General features: G+C 41.5%; 1 protein-coding gene across 1 annotated transcript in view; it reads right to left on the bottom strand.

Moving 5' to 3' along the window:
* Positions 1 to 21,040, bottom strand: part of CSMD2 (CUB and Sushi multiple domains 2) — a 1,634,099-nt gene that overhangs the window by 385,813 nt on the left and 1,227,246 nt on the right. The window contains exons 16-17 of the mRNA XM_085648024.1: positions 19,670 to 19,808; positions 1,807 to 1,994 (exon numbers count right to left, since the gene is read on the bottom strand). Of these exons, the coding sequence (XP_085504150.1) occupies positions 1,807 to 1,994; positions 19,670 to 19,808 (327 nt within the window). The remainder of the gene's footprint in view (positions 1 to 1,806; positions 1,995 to 19,669; positions 19,809 to 21,040) is intronic.

The following is a 21,040-nucleotide window of genomic DNA, read 5'->3' as shown; positions in this document are numbered from 1 at the left end:
TTCTCCTCAATTACAGACATGGACACCTAAGGAATTCTCAATGTGAGGTATACAGGCCTGTAATTAAGATCATGCATTTGCCACTGAATGCACTATATTTGCTAACCCGCAAGTCCATATTAACACATTACTTTTATGTCAGTGCCACTCCTAGAGTTGGTAACATTAAGATCATAAGTACATTGGCACTTATTTGTAAATCGTTGCTTTCTTGTTCCATTGCTGACACCACGTGATCATACGTATGTTGCAATAAGTTAAGCGTCAACTGTCATGTGGTTTATAAGTATCCTGTCCCATCTGTAAACTCAGATGGACACAAAAACATTTTTGGGACATTAGATTTCCTGCTGCAACAATAAGTGGGAGTAATGTTTTTTTTGTACAGCACATACCATAAAGTGATTTACCTATTGGTGCTTTTGTGAACTTTTGGATTTTATTACTTTAGAATTGGAATGCGTGATGCATTGACAGCAGTGCGAGCTTACCAGCACTGTCCGCTGTTGCATTTCAAACCTCTGTGAAATCAAGAGCGACAGACGTCATCATTGAAAGGCACGTTGACCACTCTGCTAAGACTAAAGACAAAGGGCATTATATTTGTCACTGTGTCTTGGTGCCCTGGTTGAAGTTTATTCTCTGTTGAATATGCAAAATCCGAGCCGTTGACCCAGAGGCCCAAAGCTCAGCACACCACGAGCCAAAGCGCTGAGCCATCCAACTGGAACAACACATTGGCTAAGTCGGGAACTGCCGAGACATTCTTTTGGAATTGTCGCCTTTTTGTTAACTCCTTCTTTCTAAGCCCTGGGATCCTGCAACAAAATGCTGCTTCACTTTAGTATCACCAGAACCAGAGGCAGGTGCAATGTTAAGGGCTGAAACATAAACTGATGAGGGCAGTCAACATAAACCTTATTTGTGAAACACAGACGCCCTGGTGTTTAAGAGTGCACAAGCCCTCTGTAGTCCGTGATCATCAGTCTCTCTACCCAGTACAGGACCTGTCTTGGAACAGAATAAAGCCAGCCTACTGGCCCCAAGTAATACTGGCTTCATATTCCACTTCCTACTAGGTTCCCAGGGTACCCACCCTAAAAGTTTTGATTCAGATAAACTTTTGCAGAGAGTCAGGCATGTCTAGAAAACAATACATATTCTTCTTGACAGGTCAATGCCCAAGACCTGCCACTTACTTTGACCCATGCTTGAAGTTCTATTAAATCGGGTAATCACGTCCACTCTAAGTAGGATACAATTCATATTCAGTGTCAAATTTGGGAAAACTGATGGTCTGTAGACATCTTGAGTCATACCACAAAAACGATGCTTGGCATGCTACACTTGGAACATGTGCCACACCTGCTAGATAGATTCAGCAATGTGGCACAATGTGTTAACATTTTTTTTCCCTCTGTACTCATAGCTCATATTGGAAAAAAGACCTAGCTTTCTTCTAAAAGCCTTCAGATTCAGCCCCACCTGCGTAGCGTGGCCTAAGCCTTAGCAATTCTAACATCTGCATTCTAGAAACACCTTCAAAGTATGTATCAGGCGTGAAAAGCGAGTTAACACTAATATTTCTCTTCGATAACACCTTTCCAAATGCATTATTCCAGCTACTCTGAAGGAAAATCAATGACAATGTTGACAATTCGCAGGTTGTTACTGGCTGATCAGAGTTTAATGCCTCGGCCCTGCCCGCCAGTGGTACCCGGGCCATAGCCCCGAGGCGAGGAGCGGCTGAAATTGGCATTTGATTGCTTTCAAATGGTGTAATTATCGAACAGATCTCGCGCTCACTTTCATAGCGGATCTGGAAGCCGACGTCAGAGTGGCTCTTGTCGGTGGAGAAGAGCAGGTAAAGGAAGTTGCTGGTGCTGATGAGGAACTGGGGCACCTGGGTGCCATCGTAGACGCCGATCAAGGGCGCGGAGTAGGAGCGCCCATCGCGTACCTCCAGCGTGTCATAGTTCACCTCCGTTTTAAACCTGGGGTTTAAAGGGAATGTAGCTGGTTAATACACTTCAGTGTTGTGCACGGGGCATATGTGAATATCTACCAACCCAATACATTTCAATTTTATTTTATAAAACATTTCAACGTCATTTCCCAAGTGCAAAGGTAAAACGTGCCATTTTGGTTCATTCAAACTATATTGTTCAGCGAGTAAAAACATCACTGTTATATATTTATACATAACTGTTTACAATCACTTTATAGTAACACACGCACGAGGTCATGTTGTAAGTCTATGTTTTGGGTTAAAATTTGCAATTTCAATAGGGAAAAGTGCACTGAACAATTAGCTGCAAAGTAACTAGGGCATTTCCTACCTCCAAAAATCAGTAAACTGAGGAGTCGTAGGTTCCTCGTATATCATAGCGGGAAGGAATCCACACAGAGGAAGAGACCAGAAGGGGAGGAGTACAAGAAACCTGCAGAAAGAACTTTAACACACGGGGTGTTCTAAATGGATCCCCAAATCTGCAAGCCCCGCCCCTTCGGTGAAGCAGTGTGGAGCATCTCAGTGCAGACAAACATGAACCATCGTCTACAATGCTACGAGTAGAATCATGTTTTGTTGAACACCGCAAATGACGCAATCTCAATGGTAGGGAAGTAAATCAAATACATGCATCGCGCGCACACCCGGGTAGTGACTACACGTGGTCCTATCACATGTGCTATTTAGAGCAACGGTCCTAATAAGCAAACATTCACACATGACTACAGTGCAACGCTCAAATTCGAGTTCAGCACAAACAAGTGGCATTGGAAAAAAAATGTTTTTACTGGCTCACAGATTCCATGTAACAATTGCTTTAGGAAGGTAATTATGGATGAATTTTGTCCCTGTGTCTTGTAATGGCGGCCGCCCACAATTTTCTTAATGTTGCGACCAGCCAATCAGAAAGCGAATTTAATGAGGCTTGCAGGAGTGAGGCAGTCTAGATCCACAACACGCCTCGTAGAAGTTAATTTCATGTATTTCAGAGTAATATACTGTACTGCACAATATAGAAGACGATAACTCTGTCATTTTATGTGCACTTTTTTACAACTGGCTTTATCCGATCTAACGACACCCTCTGTAATGATACAACAATGACACTCTGGTGTGCGCAAGGATAAAGCCCCCTGGGGGTGAAATGGACTTCTTCGAGGCAAGATGATGATGTATACTTATGTTGCTAATGAAAGACATGTGATTCTGCAAAAGGGCCAAAACTGAAGAATTGAATGGCTGAAATATACAATGCAACGCATTATGGACATTGGAGTCATTGGATGACCATGGGGCATGTGAATAACAATAGCCCTTTGAAGTGTCAATTATAAAAAAAAGGGGTTTGCATGCACTGAGATCAGATCTATTGTTTCATTTGAAGTATGCCATTTATTTGGAACTATTACCACCAAGTTTGACCTACTTCATTTGAAGTCTTTCCTTTATGTTGATATACCTGTGTTTAAGAAGGAGAGTAATTTATCACTCTTTATTCCTGTATGTTTAAGACCTGGAGGAGGTCGTAACACACCACAGAATGGAAATTAGGGGGACTCTCTGGAATAAATGATGTTTGTTTACAACACGGTTGGTGGGCTCGCTTCATTTTTCTGGCGTTAGAAGAATGTCTCATTTGCAATATTTATGCATGTATGTATATATATATATATCCAGGCAAGTTCTTCACAGGAATTCCAGTCACATCAACCTATCGGGGACAGTAGAGGTCAGTAGGTGTGAGTCCCGCTCGAAAATACCAACAACCAATCTTGTACAAGATAAAGAGCCTGCACACAGCATGTCGGTTTCAACAGATATTTAATGGCAATGCGTTTCAAGCCAGCCGGGTCTTCGCCAAGGGCTTTTTTTTTTTTATACAGTGCACAAATCCCTTTTGTAAAAAGCAGCTGTGAGGTGTAAAGCCTGTAAAAAGAGCAAACATGTGAGAACATATAATATCGCAACAGGCAGAGAACAAAAGATCAGGATATTAATACATGCAGCAGTGTTTTTTGTGTTTATGTTTTGATCTGCCCTTGTTGATAGAAATATGTTTGCAGCACCATAGGCCCAGTGAAGAAGAGGGTACTGGAGCATTACAGGGTGATAAACAATCGAAATGTAACCTATCCTGTTTCTATACACTGGGCTAAAAAACATGATCAAGATGAAAATCTTCTTGAAAAGGCATTCGACCTGGTGGTTTGGGAGACACTGTTTATTATTTTAGGACACATTGGGGTTTCGCCTTAAATTATATCTTTGATTCGCGGAAAAGGCATTCGACCTGGTGGTTTGGGAGACACTGTTGATTATTTTAGGACACTTTGGGGTTTCACCTAAAATTATATCTTTGATTCGCAATTTATATTCCAATGCTAAAGCTAATGTAATTGTTAATACTATAGTGGCGGGCTCAGTCTTAGTAAAAGAGGTACAAGACAGGGAAGTCCCTTATCGCCAGTCCTTTTTGCCTTTTTCATCGAGCCCTTGGCAATAGCATTGAAGAACTGTGCAGAAATTCCCCCCCCCCCAATTCCATCAATGACAAAACTAAAATTATATGCAGATGACATCATGCTTATCATAAAACCTGGACTTAGAGTTCAAGCCAAAGTATTTAAGCTTTTTGAGGATTTTGAAATTCTAGGGGGATATCGTATAAACAAAAAGAAAACGGAAATTCTACAATGTGGGGGTGAAGCTCTGGACATTCTTTCTTGCACCGACAGTAGACCAAAGAGTCTTTTTTTCAGCATCAGTTAGGGATTTATATGATCTGAATTGTAATCCCCTTCTTCGAAGAGTCTAAACATTGTTCTCACGATGGAACTCTCTACCATTATCCATTTTAGGTCGAATAGCTTTGATCAAAATGTCGGTTCTTCCTCTCTTTAATTTCTTGTTCTCAACTATTTCATGTCAGGTTCATTTTTTACTCGAGTAGAATCAATGTTTACAGCTTTTATTTGGGCAAAGAAAACACCTTGCATTGCACTCAGCACGCTATATGAAGATCTGGATCAGGGAGGGCTTGCTCTGCCAAACCTTAGAGATTATTATAATGCCTATTTTGCCCAGTACCTATCCAGATTCAAAACTCAACTTCACGTACAAAAATTATTCATAAATACATTTATGGTTCTAATCTGTAAAGAAAATCAGATACATGCTCCTCTACACGTGTTTAAATCTCCCAAATTTGTTCGTTATAAGTCACTGCAGTGGTTTTTTAAAAAACGTCAGGCTCTGTTTCAAAGATATTCTATTCCCATTATCAACTTAACATCCTTACTATCCAGTATTCTTCCACTGACAGGTGTTACACAAGGTTCAGATATTGTTGTTAATTGGGCTGCGGCAGGGTTCTCAAAAATCTCAGATTTTTTGAGAAATGGGAAATGGATCACCCTGACGGAAATGTCTCAATTAGTTACCCGAAATTTCATCTTATTAGGGTCATATAAATCTGTTTATAAATTCCTGGTTCAATTGGATATTACTCAGTGAGATCAGCAAAGTCAGTTAATAAAGGAATTATTGGTTGACATGCCTGATAGAAAACCAGGGGTATAGACGCGTCATCTCGCTCAAAATAGGAAGTTGGACCTTAGTCAAAAGGCAATCAAAAAATGGTTGGAGCAGGAAAATCAGGCAATGCCTTTGAATGTTTGGTCTGCTATTAATAGATTTAATTTTTCTACATTACGGGGGGCGAATTGGCGTCGAATGCAATTTTTTAGTAAGTGGTTACTTTATCGTACACCTGCTTCTATTGCTAAAATGTTTCCTAATCATTCTCCACATTGTTTTAGATGTATCCATCATTCTCCAGCTAATTGGTCACATGTTATCGTTTATTGTGATAAGATTGCAAAATTCTAGGAAGAGATTTTCAGCCATTTCCAGATCAAATGTGGTATTGAAATCGTAGTGAACGAGAAATTAATTTTGTATGGTTTTGATCCTGATCTCTCTTTTCCTGACCAGGTGGCTAAATTACTATATATTGCTATGGCAGTGGCTAGGTCTCTTTTATTACAACAATGGTGTACACAGCAGATTCCATTCTTTTTTGAATGGCTACATAAGATGAAACGGGTTAAAACTAGTGAGAGGACTTTCGCGCAACGAGTGGGGTGTATTAGAAGATTTGACAGAATCTGGGGGACTTTTTTTGATTAAAATTCAAGCGTATTTATTGATATTACGGGAAATAGCAGTTTTTGTATGCTCTATAGTATATTATATGTAGATACTGTGATGTTAATAACTTTTGCTATAATGCGTGGTGTATGATATTTGTTTTTTCTTTCAGATCTTTGTAATTTTTCATGCTAAATGAGATGAAATATTGTCGATGAACTGTAGATTATTTATAAAAAAATATATTTTTTTGTGGACTTCAATAAAAAAAATTAAAAAAACAAAAAAAAAGATGAAAATCTTCTTGTATTTTATGGCACTGACAGGATCGAAAAGAAGGCCTAAGGTGGCAACAAGGAGTGAGAACTAAGGCACAAAGATTCATAGTACATAATCCTGCTTGGAAGTTAGTTCCCAGGAGGACTGAACGAAAGTGAGGAACTACATATTCACAGCAGCTGATGGGATTTTACACGTACTCTTGACTATTATTAAGGGGACATAGCCTCCAGTTGAGAGAGCTGCATCAACTATCTTTTCCTGCACTCCTTTCCTATAACAAGTGACTCATTGCTCCTCTAATCTGGTGGAAGAAAATCTTAGATTTTGTATAATAATGAAGGATTTATTTTGGATATGTTTGCTATGTTTTGATTTATTCATTTTTGAAAGATCATTTCTTTCCATCGCACTTGCTTGGGAAAGGAATTATATCTTTATTATTTTATGTATAGCTAACCTTTCTCTCCAAGCTCAATACAGAATATGATATTGTGCAATCTCTTTGAGATACATTTAGCTTTTTACACACATGGGTACCAGTTGCTCCATGAACATGGTGTTCGATATTAATTTGGCCAGGACAAAAAAACGTATTGATTATGCATTGGCATTTACAGAGAAATGATTCTTATTGCATGATCTGGCATTCACAACAAAATTAGCCACTTGGCTTTGCATTTGCTATTGACTAAGTATGCCCTATATATTTTTTTTCTAAGTAAGTTGTTTATGGTTCTGTGTGGGGAGCCATTGTTTTTAAGGAGCCACTTGGCCAGCAGGCTATATGTCACTGTGGACATTTTAGCAGATGTAATTTTTGATACAGGTATCCCCATCATGAATATAATTTGAACAGAATCCTTTCTGAGTTTAAGTATTAATATATATATATATATATATACCTGTAGGTCATTGTAGGTAGAACCTAGTTTCCTTAGAAAAGGCGTTTTTTGACTTGCCGTTTGACGAATCTTCATGAACTATTCCCAAAAAAGTGTGCCACTGAATCGAGTTGTGCATGGAAAGTTTCGTGGTGATATATCAAGAGGTGGCAGAGAATAAGGGGGCGGGTAAATACAAAGAGCATTCCCCATGTTAATTCATAGGGATTTTAAACACAACTACAGCCCGAACCGCTGGACGGAATGACACTAAATTTGGCAGAAAGGTAGATCTTGGTCCAGAAAGCATGCTTTTTGTTATTTGCTGTAAACCCATACAGTAGTTTTCGAAATCTAAATTTATATATCTAGGATCACGGAGCCATAGCAAATTATGACGATCTCGTGCAGAGATCTGATTGTCTGCCAACAATTCAACCAGAAAGTGTTGGAAGCCATTTTGGGACTCAGTCCCAAAAACACCACAAAATAAAGAAAAGGGGGCAGGGTAGTAATACCCTGACCCACAAACTCTGGTGCTGTGGTGCCCCAGGTCAAAAGTATTTTTTAAAACAAATCACCAATACCCGCACATTTGCTGGATTTTTTTTTTTAAACAAGCACGGTCTCCCTTGTTTCTTTGAAGATTTGCCCTAGGTGGACCAGGTCCCAGAGGCTTCATTATATGTTAAAAATGAAGGAGGCGGGTGCACAGGGCCTCTTCCTTGTGTTCTTTTTAGCGCCGGACACCACCACCTCCCTGGGTTTTTATTTAAATATGTGAGGGGGGAAGCACAGACCCCCCTCCATTGGGCTCATTGAGCCCCAGGGACCACCACCTCCCCAGGGCTATTAAATAATGGAGTGGAAGAGGTGCATGTTGATCCCCCCACCCCCTCCTGAAGGTTTAATATGCCCCAGGGACCACCACCTCCCGGGACTCAATAAATTATGCTGGATGCCGCACAGAACCCCCGGGCCTTGGGGACAACCACCTCCACATGGTCAAATACATATTTAAAACTGGGAGGGGGCCAAGCAACCCTCCTCCTGGACCATACACAGCCCAGGGACCACCACCTCCCCGGGGCCGTCCCGTGTATACTAAAAAAGGGGGGTACACTGCTCCCTTCTGTAGCCGTTAATGGCCCTGGGGCCCGCCAACTCCACAGGGCTGGCTCCTGCTATCTCCTGAGGTGCCCACCCTCAGAAGAAAGCCGTTTGCTTTCTCTTGGCAGGAGCTGTGACACTTCCCACCACGTGCAAGCAAACACTAACTCTGTTCCCAGCAAACAGGAGCTGTCAAACTGCTCTTGCTTGCTGGGAGTGGAGCTTTCATCTGTTTCCCTGCCCGCTGTCATGTGGGTAGGGAAACATATAAAAGACTGCTCCCGCATGCAGGGAGCATATTTAGCAGCTCCCTGCGTGCGAGAACAATGCTGGCTTCCGCAGGAAGCAGGGTTCCAGCTGGCACCACGGGGCATTCAGGCTCCCCCTGTGGTCCCCATCAAAGGACAGTGGGAGCCCTGGCTACCAGGGCACCCAGATAGATGTGGCCAAGCCCTGAGCCATGGGGTCCCCAGGGCATGGAATCCCCAGGACCAATATCTGTCCGGGTGCCGTGCGTCTCCCAATCACCATTGAATTTTGTATGGGCCCCGGGATGGGGTCCCCAGGCCGAAATCAGCCTGGGGAGGGGGGCCATACACCACGCTACCCCATTGCAGAAAAGGTGAAAAAGAGGGCAGAAAAACAAGCCGAAGAGGCAAAAGAGAGCAGAAAAAATAAAGAGAAAAGGCAAAACGGAGGGCAAGAAAACAAAAATGTAAGGCAAAACCGAGGGCAGAAAAATGAGCAGAAAAGGGCAAAACAGAGGGCAGAAAAACAAGCATAAAAGGCAAAACGGGGCAGAAAACTGAGCAGGAAAGGCAAGACAGAGCAGAATAGGGCAAAACAGAGGACAGAAAAATGAGCGGAAAAGGCAAAATGAAGGGCAGAAAAATGAGCAGAAAGGGAAAACAGAGGACAGAAAAACGAGCAGTGAAAGCAAAATTGAGGGCAGAAAAACAATCAGAAAAGGCAAAACATTGGGCAAAAAAAGAGCAGAAAAGGCAAAACAGAGGGCAGGAAAATGAGCAGAAGAGGCAAAACAGGGCAAGAAATGAGTAGAGGAGGCACAAACAGAGAGTAGCCGGTAGACAAGTAGCAGAAAATAGTGTACTGTGGGCAAGCTGGACAGAAGAACTGTCACGGGGAAGCTAGCATGAGGACCTGCTTAATTTTTACAGAAATTAAACCTCAATGGGAAACACTAACATATATAAGCATAGCAGGTGCCCTAATTGAAGATCCACTTTTGTAAAGAACAAACAATCCTGACCTCCTGGGCTTGACAAATGCAAAGTAAGTGTATTTTCTCAGCTATTTCATAATGAAAGAAGATCTGAAATGCTTCATGGAGGTGAATGCATAGTTGAACATTGGAGCGCAATGTGTAGTGACTTTGACAAGTGGGTTATTTCTTGTCCTTACCTGGTGACAGCAGAGTTTGTGGTTCTCCCTTTAAAACACTACAAGTATACAGATTTGCAAAATCACCTGTAGCCCTGTGTGTTTGGGCCTACCCCGTTCACCTTAGTAGTATGAAACGGTCTTCCTACCTTTCGCCACTATGATGGGCAGCTTACTAAAAGACCTCCCAGTGAATTTCTTGCAGATTTTGGAGATGCGTTCTTGATGCTGAGTAATATGAGGACATCTCCACCAAACAAAGAAGCAATTACTTCATAAAGTTAAGAGGAAGGACCCTTGTTAGGTGGAGATTTACCTCTTTGTCCTCTTGTCATCTTCTCTGTAGGAAGATTCATGTTATCACAAATTTCTGGATAATGACACAGGAGGAACAATCACATTGCCAAACAAACACAAGGTCACTGGTGACATTTCCTTGTGCTCCATTACACAGCTGCAGTGTAGAATATGCACTGGTCATTTACCCACGGAGGTAACACTTAGTAACTAACCAGTAGAAAGAACGGCACTTGGGTAAATATTTTGTGTAGAACTGTGGACTCTTCTTGGATAAAAGGGCAGGTGCGGTTTCATTGTGGCCCTGTTACTGACACATCGACCCACACAGACACTTAGACACACACTCACACACCCTCTGACAGACCCACTCAGACACTGATACCCCAACTCACAGACCTGCCCAGACACTCTCACCCCCACTCACAAACCCATTCATGTACTCATGCACCCACTCACAGAACCACTCAGACACTTTCACAGCCCCTCACAGATCCATTTAGACGCTCATGCACCCACTCAAAGACACACTCAGATACTCATACACCCACTTACTGAACTGCTCCTACTCTCTCACACTAATTCATAGTCCTACTCAGATACTCACGCACCGACTCACAAATTGACTCAGACACTCATGCAGCGACTCACAGACCCACTGAGACACTCATGCACTCACTTACAGATTGACTCACATACTCGTGCAGGCACTGGCAAACCCACTCAGACACTCTCACATCAACTCACAGACCTACTGAGACACTCACTCAATCACTCATGCACCTACTCAGACACCCACTCACACATCCAATTACAGACTTACCCAGACACTCACACACCCACTCACACAACCAGTGAGACACTTATGCAGTCACTCTCTGACCCACTCAGATAATCACACACCCACTGACACACATACGCAGAGACACTCATGCACTGACTCACACTCTCACTCAAAGGTTACAGGTTGCAGTTAGGAAACAACATTTAAAAAACCTTAGAAACTCACAAAAAATAGCAAAGGTTACAGGGACATCATAGTTGGGAAATAACATAAAAAAAGATAGAAATTCACTGAAAAAACAAAGGTCACAGGGATGTTATAGATAGGAAATAGAATTAAAGAAAACTGAAATTCACTGAAAAAGGCAAAGGTTAGAGGGACTTTATGATTAACCTCAGATTTCACTCATACAAACCATAGAAATTCAGTAGTTATAGTTACCTGAGCTAACTATAACTTACGCCCCAGCTATGCACTGCTTATGACCTCACATATTACATCACTCATGGCATGGTCAGTAGCATCACTGATGACATCTCAAATGACATCACTGATGACATCATCCACAGAACCACTCACAAATGCACCCACACCCCCATAGAACATTGTATACACCCACTCCCATACAACTACTCACATATCCATTCACAGGCCCATAGAAGCACTCCCATATCCACACCCACTCAAGCACTCCCACACCACCTCACTGATACTTAGAACCACTCACACAACCACTAACCTACCAATTGAGCCACTCAAGCACCTATTCACTCACCCATACAGCCACTCACACATTGAGTCAGTCACCCATACAGCTACTCACACACCTACTCACTCAACCATACTCACTCACTCACCTATACAGTCACTAACAAAAGCACATACTCACCCATATTGCCACTCTCACATTTACTCACTCACTCATACATTCACTCACTAATACACCCACTCACTCACCCTTATTCTGCTCACACACACCACTACTCACCTATAAAGCCTCTCATATACTCACTCACTCACCCATACACAACTGAAACACCCACTCACATACCCACTCATCCACACACACATTCACTCAACCACAGCCACTCACACACTAATACAACCACTCACACACTCATAGAGCCACTCAGATACCTACTTACACATGGATACACACAGTCACACAGACACTCACATAATAAGTGTTATAAATAGTATCACTCATTAGTAGTACACAACTCTTACTAATTTAACTTTTGTAGTATCCTTCTATATATCTTTAACACTCAGAAACCTGTAAAAAACACTCACAATCATTGGATGACATCACTGGATGATATCATCAGTAATGGCGTTTGAGATGTCATCAGTGCTGTCACTGACCATGCCCTGAGTGAAGTAATATGTGAGTTCATTTGAGGTGAGTAGATTCAAGTGTCGCTGGTTTTGTAGGGTGCTCTGTAAAGGAGCTGCTCTCCACCTAAACTTGAGAACGACCCGGAGTTCTGTGCTTCTTTTTTGCATAATTTATGCAGCACCCTAATCCTGAAAGGCTCTTATTTTGGTTTATACTGGGTGCTCCTTTGTGTCTGGACAAAGCTAAGCCTCTCTAAAGAGCTATAATGATAGTGAAATATGTGTCAGGGATTTATTTTCTTCATTCCAGGTTTGCGTGGTTGGTATTTTACAATCCAAAGCTGTAATACAACTTTTGGTGTGGTAAAATGATTTTGTGATTTTAAAGCTTGCCATCTGCCAATTCAATGTATAAAGACTTTGCTGTAGAAATAGCAAAACACTTTGTGCCATTCTACCTCGGCATGGATGGCTTTGTGCTAATCCTATGCTTAAAAACTTTGCTAGAAAAACAGATATTTGAAGTGAGCAGATTCAGGGTGTCGCTGGTGTTGTAGGGTGCTCTATACATGAGATGCTCTACACCTAAACTTGGGAACTTTGGGAACTACCCAGAATTCTGTGTTTCTCTTTTGCATAATTTATGTAGTATTCTAATCCTGAAAGGGTCTTGTTTTGACTTATACCAGGTGCTCCTTTGTATCTGAACAAAGCTAAACCTCTCTAAAGAGCTATAATGATATCAAAACACGTTTCACGTTTCAGGGATTGCTTTTATTAATTCCAGGTTGGCTTGGATGGTAGTTTATCAATCCAAAGCTGTAATACTGAGCCTGGCATGGTAAAAGGCTTTTGCCATTTTACAGCTTGGCATCGATGGCACTGTGCTAATTCTGTACTTAAATACCTTGCTGTAGAAATGGAGAAATACTTTTTCCCTTTCAAGCCTGGTGTGGATGGCACAGTGCTAGTCCGTTGCTTCTTTTTGATATATATATATATATGCAAAAAGAAGCAAAGGACTAGCACTGTGCCATCCACACCGAGCTTGAAATGGAAAAATATATATATATACAAAAAATATATTTATATTTAACAATGTTTAGGACATTATATTTCTGCCAGATAATATTTTTTATAAGGATATTTTGCCATGCATATGCAACCTTCATGAGCTTTGCAATGCATGGTCTTAATTGCCTTCGGCAAAAAATCCCAATATCCACATAAATGCAAGGGGGCAGGAAGCAGACAACAGTGTGAGAAGAGTGGGTGCAAACATACCATCACAAATATGCCATTCCCATGTGTAACATTATACGTAGATATTTGTGGGTAAAAAAAATTGCCTAAATCAAAGTCCATGAGTAGGAAGGTTCAGATGGAAGAATCTTCCTCACCTTTCAAGTCAGTTGGAAATGAAATAATAATGTATAATGGACAGAGACACAATGACAAAAACTCCATCGAGAGACACAGTGACTGCATGACATATATGATGTAGAGCAGTCAGTGAGCCCCATAACGTCGCTCCTCGCAAGAGTGGAAAGAGGGTCTCAGGCACTCTCTAGGGGTCCCCTTGCAGGCCGATACAGTAACACACTGCACTTGACAGCAGGGGGATGCCATTCCCCACTTAAAACAGCGTCCAGTCAACTTCTAGTGAAAGATGGTACAGCAGTTTCAAACCATGGCCCTGTCATTCACTAATACGCGCTACTCAGCGCAAGCACAAACTGAGAATTTGCTTCTGTGAAGAGGACAGTGCATTCTTTAGCATAATGAGGTGTGTTATGCCAATTTTCCCTGTAAATACCTAGCTATGGGTGCACAGTCACACAAACAGGGACACAGCACCCGATTTGTAATTCAGGCCCTGGATGTTATCCTGAGCTATAAGCAGCTGAGGATTAAAGAGACGAGCAATCGACTTGCTTGAGCAGCTATTTCTATAGATAGTCCACTCTGAAAGAATTCTGTTTTTGCTGGTTTGACTTTAGAAAATTCTTCTCCATCAGTTGTTGAAAGTACACATTCTGGATGAAAATTCACAAACAATGGGTCTTCACTTTGGCTTGTCAGGTATGTATAGGAAATCCACCTTTTTTGTGTGTTCACCCCATATTTTTCACCTTATGTGGGACACTACATTTTTGATGGCTTTAGAGCTCTGTGCACTTTACCCCTACTGACCAACAGTAGAGTGCCAGTGTCCCCCCATTTAGCATGGTAGAATTGGTATACTCCATATTGGTATATTTAACTTGCCCATATGTCCCTAGTATATGTTACAAAATGTACCTAGGCTTGGAAGCTAAGTCCCACTAGAGGACTGCAGCACCAATCGTGCCATTCGTTCGAGTGGGTGTTTCAACCTGACTTCAGGCCTCTCATTGAGGCCTGCCAGTAACAGCGCAATACATACACTACAACCTGTCAAAGTGAGCCCTTTTTGACAGGTAAAACCCTTTCTTTTAAATGTTAATATGTCACCCTTGGATCTGCATTGTAGCCCACTAGACAGGGTGGGTATATTTAAAAAGTAGGACATGTAAAAATGTACAGTTGGCATGTTCTTTCAGTGACTTGCCTCAAAAAGTTATTTTTACTGTGGGGAGGCTGGCTGGAAAATACAGAAACACTGAGAAGCAATATAAAGTGCTAGTACTGATTCTCGGGAAAGAGATCAGCTAGAAAAATAATTAAACCACACTTTTAATGCATTAAAAATCCATTCAATGGTGAATTCGGATTTGTAATAAATATTAAAGAAAAATACCTGTAGGAAATATACCTTTTACCTGCTTGAACTGTCAGAATACTTATTAGCATAATCCTCAGCCAGCTATAAGCCTCTGCTCCGCCTTGAATCAGTTTGAAATGCCTCCCTTGAGTAAACAAAGGGTTGACCTGAAATCTACAGAATATGAGGAAGGGGCTGTGGGCCTCCTCTTGACAGTACAGAATCAGCTCCTGCTTGACAGGTCTGTTGATCAACATTAAACACTTTGGGCACACTTGAAAGGAAGAGAATAGGATGTCAGGGCAGTTCTTTTGCATCCACTTCTGGTTGCCGACAGACCCTGCTTTTGTCCTACCAGATTTCTGTTTCCTAGGCAAAGGGAACTAATGAAAAAGTGGGTAGCCTTGGCCCCAGGAACTTTTACCCCATTTGCTAAGGCATGCTCAGGAGTCATCCCACTCGCACTAGCTGGTTACAAGCATAAATGTGCCACCTTCAAGCAATCATTTCACGACGATTTCTGGACTTGTAGAAGATCAGAGGAGGACTGGACCTTCTGCATGTGACCTGAGAGGAGCCTTGAAGGACTGGAACTGAACCCTCTTGTAACCAAGACATAGAAGTGGGCACCAATGGTTATGCGGATGTCATACAGTGTAGCTACAGGGAGACAACAAGCTGCAAGAAGAATTTTTCTGGAAGTGCCTATCTGACTGGACTGAACCCTTCTGTTTGCCTCTGCCTGACACCCTGTGAGCCTCTAAATACCTCCCCGAAGGTCCCGAGGCGCGAGGGGGCTTTAGAAGGTGGTTGATTTGTGAGCAGTGGATTGGGACTTAAAAGATTAAGGGACTAATTTAGTGTTTAGCTGACAGATTACTCTGTTACAAACGTGACAGATATCCCGTCGGAAGTATTATAAGTGCCATTTGATACAGAGCTTTTGTAATTCGGTGGACAAGATATCTGTTATGTTTGTGATGATGTAGCCCATCTGCCTAACTCAACATAAGGCCCTTAGTCAGAAAAGACTATGTCAGAAAGGAAACTCTTTGAACAGGGGGGACCTGGGTGAACCTGCTTGGTGTATCCAATCCGTGCTCCATCACAGTCAGCCACAAATTCCACCTAAGTCCCCTTCTACTGCGATCAATTAACTGTCATTGGCGCTTTGTGCTTTTTGGTGCTATTTGTACTTAAAAGTTTAAAAATTCATATCTCCTTTCAACATTATTGGATTTTTGTCATTTTTGTATCACCTAGTTTATTAAAGGTTTACTCTATTTATCTAATGTTTATTGTTTTGCATTTTGACTTATTACTGTTTTTCCACAGCATAAATACAAATTGATCTAAGTTAAGCCTGTCTACTCTGTGCCACAGCTACGAGGGGGGTAAGATTAGGTTAATCTAGTGACTTTGAGGGTTCACCCTACCATGGGTTCTCATTATTCCTTAAAGTCAACCACCCAAAATATTAATACTACTTCTTGCAGTATGGAATGAAAGCCATAACAAGTGCACAAACAGAAGATGAATGCTAATAAATCCCCAGTGACAAAGGCCCACTCTTTGAGTCCAGATGTGCTAGATCTTTGTAGTAAACCTGTAAATTCAATTCTGCAAAATGCTGTGCACACTGTACCTGGCCTAATCTTCATCCAATTGAGAGTTTCTGAACTGACTCTGCGGATTGCACAGACAGCTGTAGGAAATAAGTCAGGGATCAGACTAGCCACACTCTGAGATCTTGGTGAAATTCCAGTTCTATGTGCATTGGTGGCTCAGTTTTAAACTGGAAGCCCACTGGTGCTTCCTCGAGGCCTGCCTTGAGTGCAATGTAAATATGCTCTTCAGATGAGAAATAGACATCAGGCGGTATTCTGCATGAGCTGCAAGGAGCAGTGGGGGCAAACATGCCTTCTGTTAATCAGGCCGCGAGCCAAGGCTCCAGATGCAAGTGTCTTAATCACCATCCATTCTAGTTGCCGTGGTGTGGCAGAGACCCCCACCCACTCGTCATTCTCTCGGCCAGCACGGAGTGCATCTCCAAATTACAGCGTGAAGTTTGGTGCAAGAAAAATGCATTTCCAATAACGAATCAGTATACAACACACCCGCAGGGGGTTCGCTCTGGAAACAATGTGCATGTAAAAAACTTGGCAAGGGTTTTTCTGTAAAGCACCCAATCTGAAGCTTCAAAAATGATGTGTTAAAATGTGTCATTTCTAAAGGCATTGACGCTTTACAGGTACCGTTGGTAACCAAAGGCAGATATCATTCAAAGCCAAACTCCTTCCGGGTCGACAGTGAAACATAGGCTTCGTACTGGGATAAAAAGCTGCATTTGAAACCTTTACCCTAATTTTCAATTAAAATACGTCAGCATAGGGGATTTTCGTGTACATTATAGGGCTGATTTGTCACCAGACTTGTGCTCCATATGTCCCTTTCACATTGAGAGGCATATTTACAAAAAAATGACGCAGGGCTGCAATGCAAGCCATCTTGCTGCAATGAGCTGCGTCATTAGTAAAGTGCAGGAATTCTTTGTATTTACAGCAATACGACCGATCCCTGTGCTTTCCTCTGCGGTGATGCACAATTGGAAACCTAGGGCCAACGCATGCACCCTTCTGCCATGGTGAAAGGGTGTCTGCATTGCAGGGATGAACGTTTTTGTGCAGGTAGGGACACATGGCGTTTTCCTCCTTCGATGTGTGCTGAATGGAGCACACATAGAAAGAGCAAAAAAAGAGGAGAAATAAAGGTATTTTGCCTTGTTGCGCCACATTAATGCCTCCCCTCGGGAGGCGTTAGATTCTGACGCATTCCCAGGATTATGAAACCTTGTAAATGTGGTACTGTCTCAGATTCCATGGGTGTTGCGGTGTGAGAACACCCACAGCAACACCCACGGAACGCCCCTTTCATGCAGAGTAATGCGTGAAAGGTGGCCATATTTACAAGGCCATGAAAAGTCATGCAGGGCTTTACATCGCCTTGTAAATATGGCCCGTCACACAAGCGTAGAAGTGCCGACGCGGCATTGTAAATATGCCCCGAAATGCTTTGAAGGGGACCTAGTCTGTGAATGTTACAACGGATGAGTGTTGCCATTTTCATTTGTTTGCTCTGAGATTGTGCTGTGTTATGCTGTCGAAAAAGTTAATTCTTTAACAGCTAGGCCCAGGAAAGGCATAATGTTAAATCTACTAACTCAACATTTCTGATTCACAAAGGTTGGACAGTCTACCACGTAAAATTAGGTTAGCCATGTTTATGGAGGAGAGTGGACACTTTAAGCAGCAACCTTCCTTTTTCTTTCCTCTAAAACTTGTTTGGTTGTTATCCTGTTGCTATACGAACATGTTTGTCCTGTGACTTTTTTCTACCATGGACTATCTTTCATTAGAACATTAATATGCTGGAAGCTCCTCTAAAAATATTGAAGTAACTTAGGGCCAATAATTGCAGACACATTCCTTCCGCTCCAAAATTCCAGAGCTTGCCTTTTTTGCATCCCACTTTTTATTTTAGAACTATAATAATTTAACAACAGTTACAGACCTGGCAGGCGGCTATAATGCTTACTAATGAACATTGAAATGTTGAGAGCTGTGTTACAGGCATTGGATTGGCTTGGGGATGATAATAGTTGGTACAGACCTGCTGCTCCAACACTAAAGTGCCAGTCTTTCTGTTTCTCTGATTTTCATTTTAAATATTCTACACTTACTGGGTGAACTGTTCACATTTTAGGTCTATATGATGGGTTCAGAGACTTTAATAACCGATGTACCCCCAGTCTATATTAGAGAATGCGTCATTAATTAACCCAATGTGCGACCATTTTAGGAAGATATTGGATGGGGAAATGAAAAGGGAATGAGGCAATGGGAAATGAGAGAGTGGAGAGAGGAGAATAGCCATGGTGTGTGAGAGGAACAATAGTATGTAGATAAAAGGTTTTGTGGCTCACTTCTTCCAACGAATTGCCTTCAGAAATAAAATCAAATGTGACCAGGAATCCTTACAGTGCTTCAAGGCCTTTGCTATTCCCTATGTGTCCCTAGCATAGCCACATTCCAGCTGCTATTGGGTTCCACACATGCCATTATAGACATAAAAACTTGATTTGGAGACCCAGACTTGGGAGTACACAGTATTTAAAGCACAAGTAATTGTTAGGCCTAGGTGAAATGTGAATTATGCCGGCGTAATCCACATAATGTTGGGAATTTTTAATTACAGTTTGCATGCAAAATTCCCAAAATTATAGACTTACACTGCTTTACTTGATTACGTCCTATTTGCAGTACAGATTGACAGTGAATGTGTCATTTGCAATAAAAAAAATGACAGCAAAGGCGTGCCAACAACGGAACACAAGCAGCTGCTGTTTTCGCACTCACATTCACGTAGGGAAGCATTTTACGATAAAATATTGAACCATGGATTTACATTTCATATCATTCTGCATAATATCGCACAACTTTGATAAAATCCCTCGTAATTACATAAATTCCTTACAGCCATGGTAATTGCCAGTTTACAGAAATTTGGCATTTTTGATGATGCCCATTACCAGACAATGTATTCATGGTCAGTGCTACAGATTTTTTTTCTCCGAAATAGACAAGAAAGGCGCGTTTCACTTCTGTTTTTCTTACCTGTCAAATGTGATTTTGATGGGATAGCCAGGCTGCGCCTCTAGGACCCAAACGCAGTTCAGTGAATCCTTGTAAAAACCTGGCCAGCCAGGAGATAGGATCATACCACTTTGTGAAGTCAGGTGCCCACCACAGGGAGCTGTTGGGGGAAGAGTCACATGATCATGCAATGAGGCAAAAGAGCAGAATTAATGTATTTCTATAACACAATACCAGGCATCTATTTGTATCTGCTTTTTATAGGCAACTGAACGTTTTCATGCCAGTAGTACATTTTGCAAAATGTCCATGAAATTTCACAGAACAAATATGTAATTTTACACAGCTTTAATTATAATATGTAGAGAAAGTCAGGAATCCCAATGTGCATAACTAGATGGAGAAACAGTTGCCGCTGGGCAGACATACTTTCATCACAAAGTACCAACATGACCCCTTAATTGAATAGCTCATTACCCCCATCTATTTGCTAACATTTACGGGCCTATCAACCATGGCAAACTTACACCTGAGCAAATCTACACATGTAAATTTACTCTTACGCTTTTGAGTAACCTTACTACTTTTCGCTATTAACTATTTATGAGTGTAAAGTTACCCACAGGTGTAGACTTGCATGTCTCGAACCACTTAAACAGAGGGAGGAACCAGAGCCAAAATGGAGCAGTAGTACATTCCAGCACCACACATGGCCAACCACTGATACTGTCATCACCCTCCCAGAGGAAATAATGGTGGTGGGATTTACTTTGGTTAAAATAAAGGGGAAAGTACAAAAGTTTATCGGACTTAAAAAATTGGTAAAAATATTTAAAATGTAATTATTTTTAGTATATTAAACTAAATAATTTTCCTAAAATATCACCTTAGGAAAAAAAGAATTTAGGTATTACTGTGTATTAATAATTATTAAATGTGATGAATAGATTTGTTTAAAAGTAATTTAACTATATTAAAAAAAATAATGTTTTATTTTCGTGTTTTTAATGTAAATTATATATATATTTTTAACTATTGTAAATAATTTAATTCCACTACACATTATTTCATATTGTGTTGTATTTTAAGTCCCTAACACATATTTTCTTTGGCAGGGGGTTGCAGCACAAGAGGTTGGCCATGTATGGTGCTAGACTCACTCCTGCTGTGCACTGGAGTGCATTTACGTCTGTTTTGTGTCCTTTTGTGAGCTGGTGCACGTCCCTCCCAATCTCTCACTAACCCTCTCTGCCTAAGTCTCTCACTATCCCGCCATAACCTCTCCTTACTCCTCTCCCAACTGGTCCCTTTTAATAGTAAGAAGTCTCCATTTTCAAAGCACTCCTCTCTGTGTATGTGTGCGGAGACTCCTCAGTCAGGAGGTAGCTCTCT

Source organism: Triturus cristatus, chromosome 3_2 (genome assembly GCF_964204655.1).
Source record: "Triturus cristatus chromosome 3_2, aTriCri1.1, whole genome shotgun sequence".
Taxonomy (NCBI): domain Eukaryota; kingdom Metazoa; phylum Chordata; class Amphibia; order Caudata; family Salamandridae; genus Triturus; species Triturus cristatus.
This window is presented reverse-complemented; position numbering and strand designations above follow the sequence as displayed.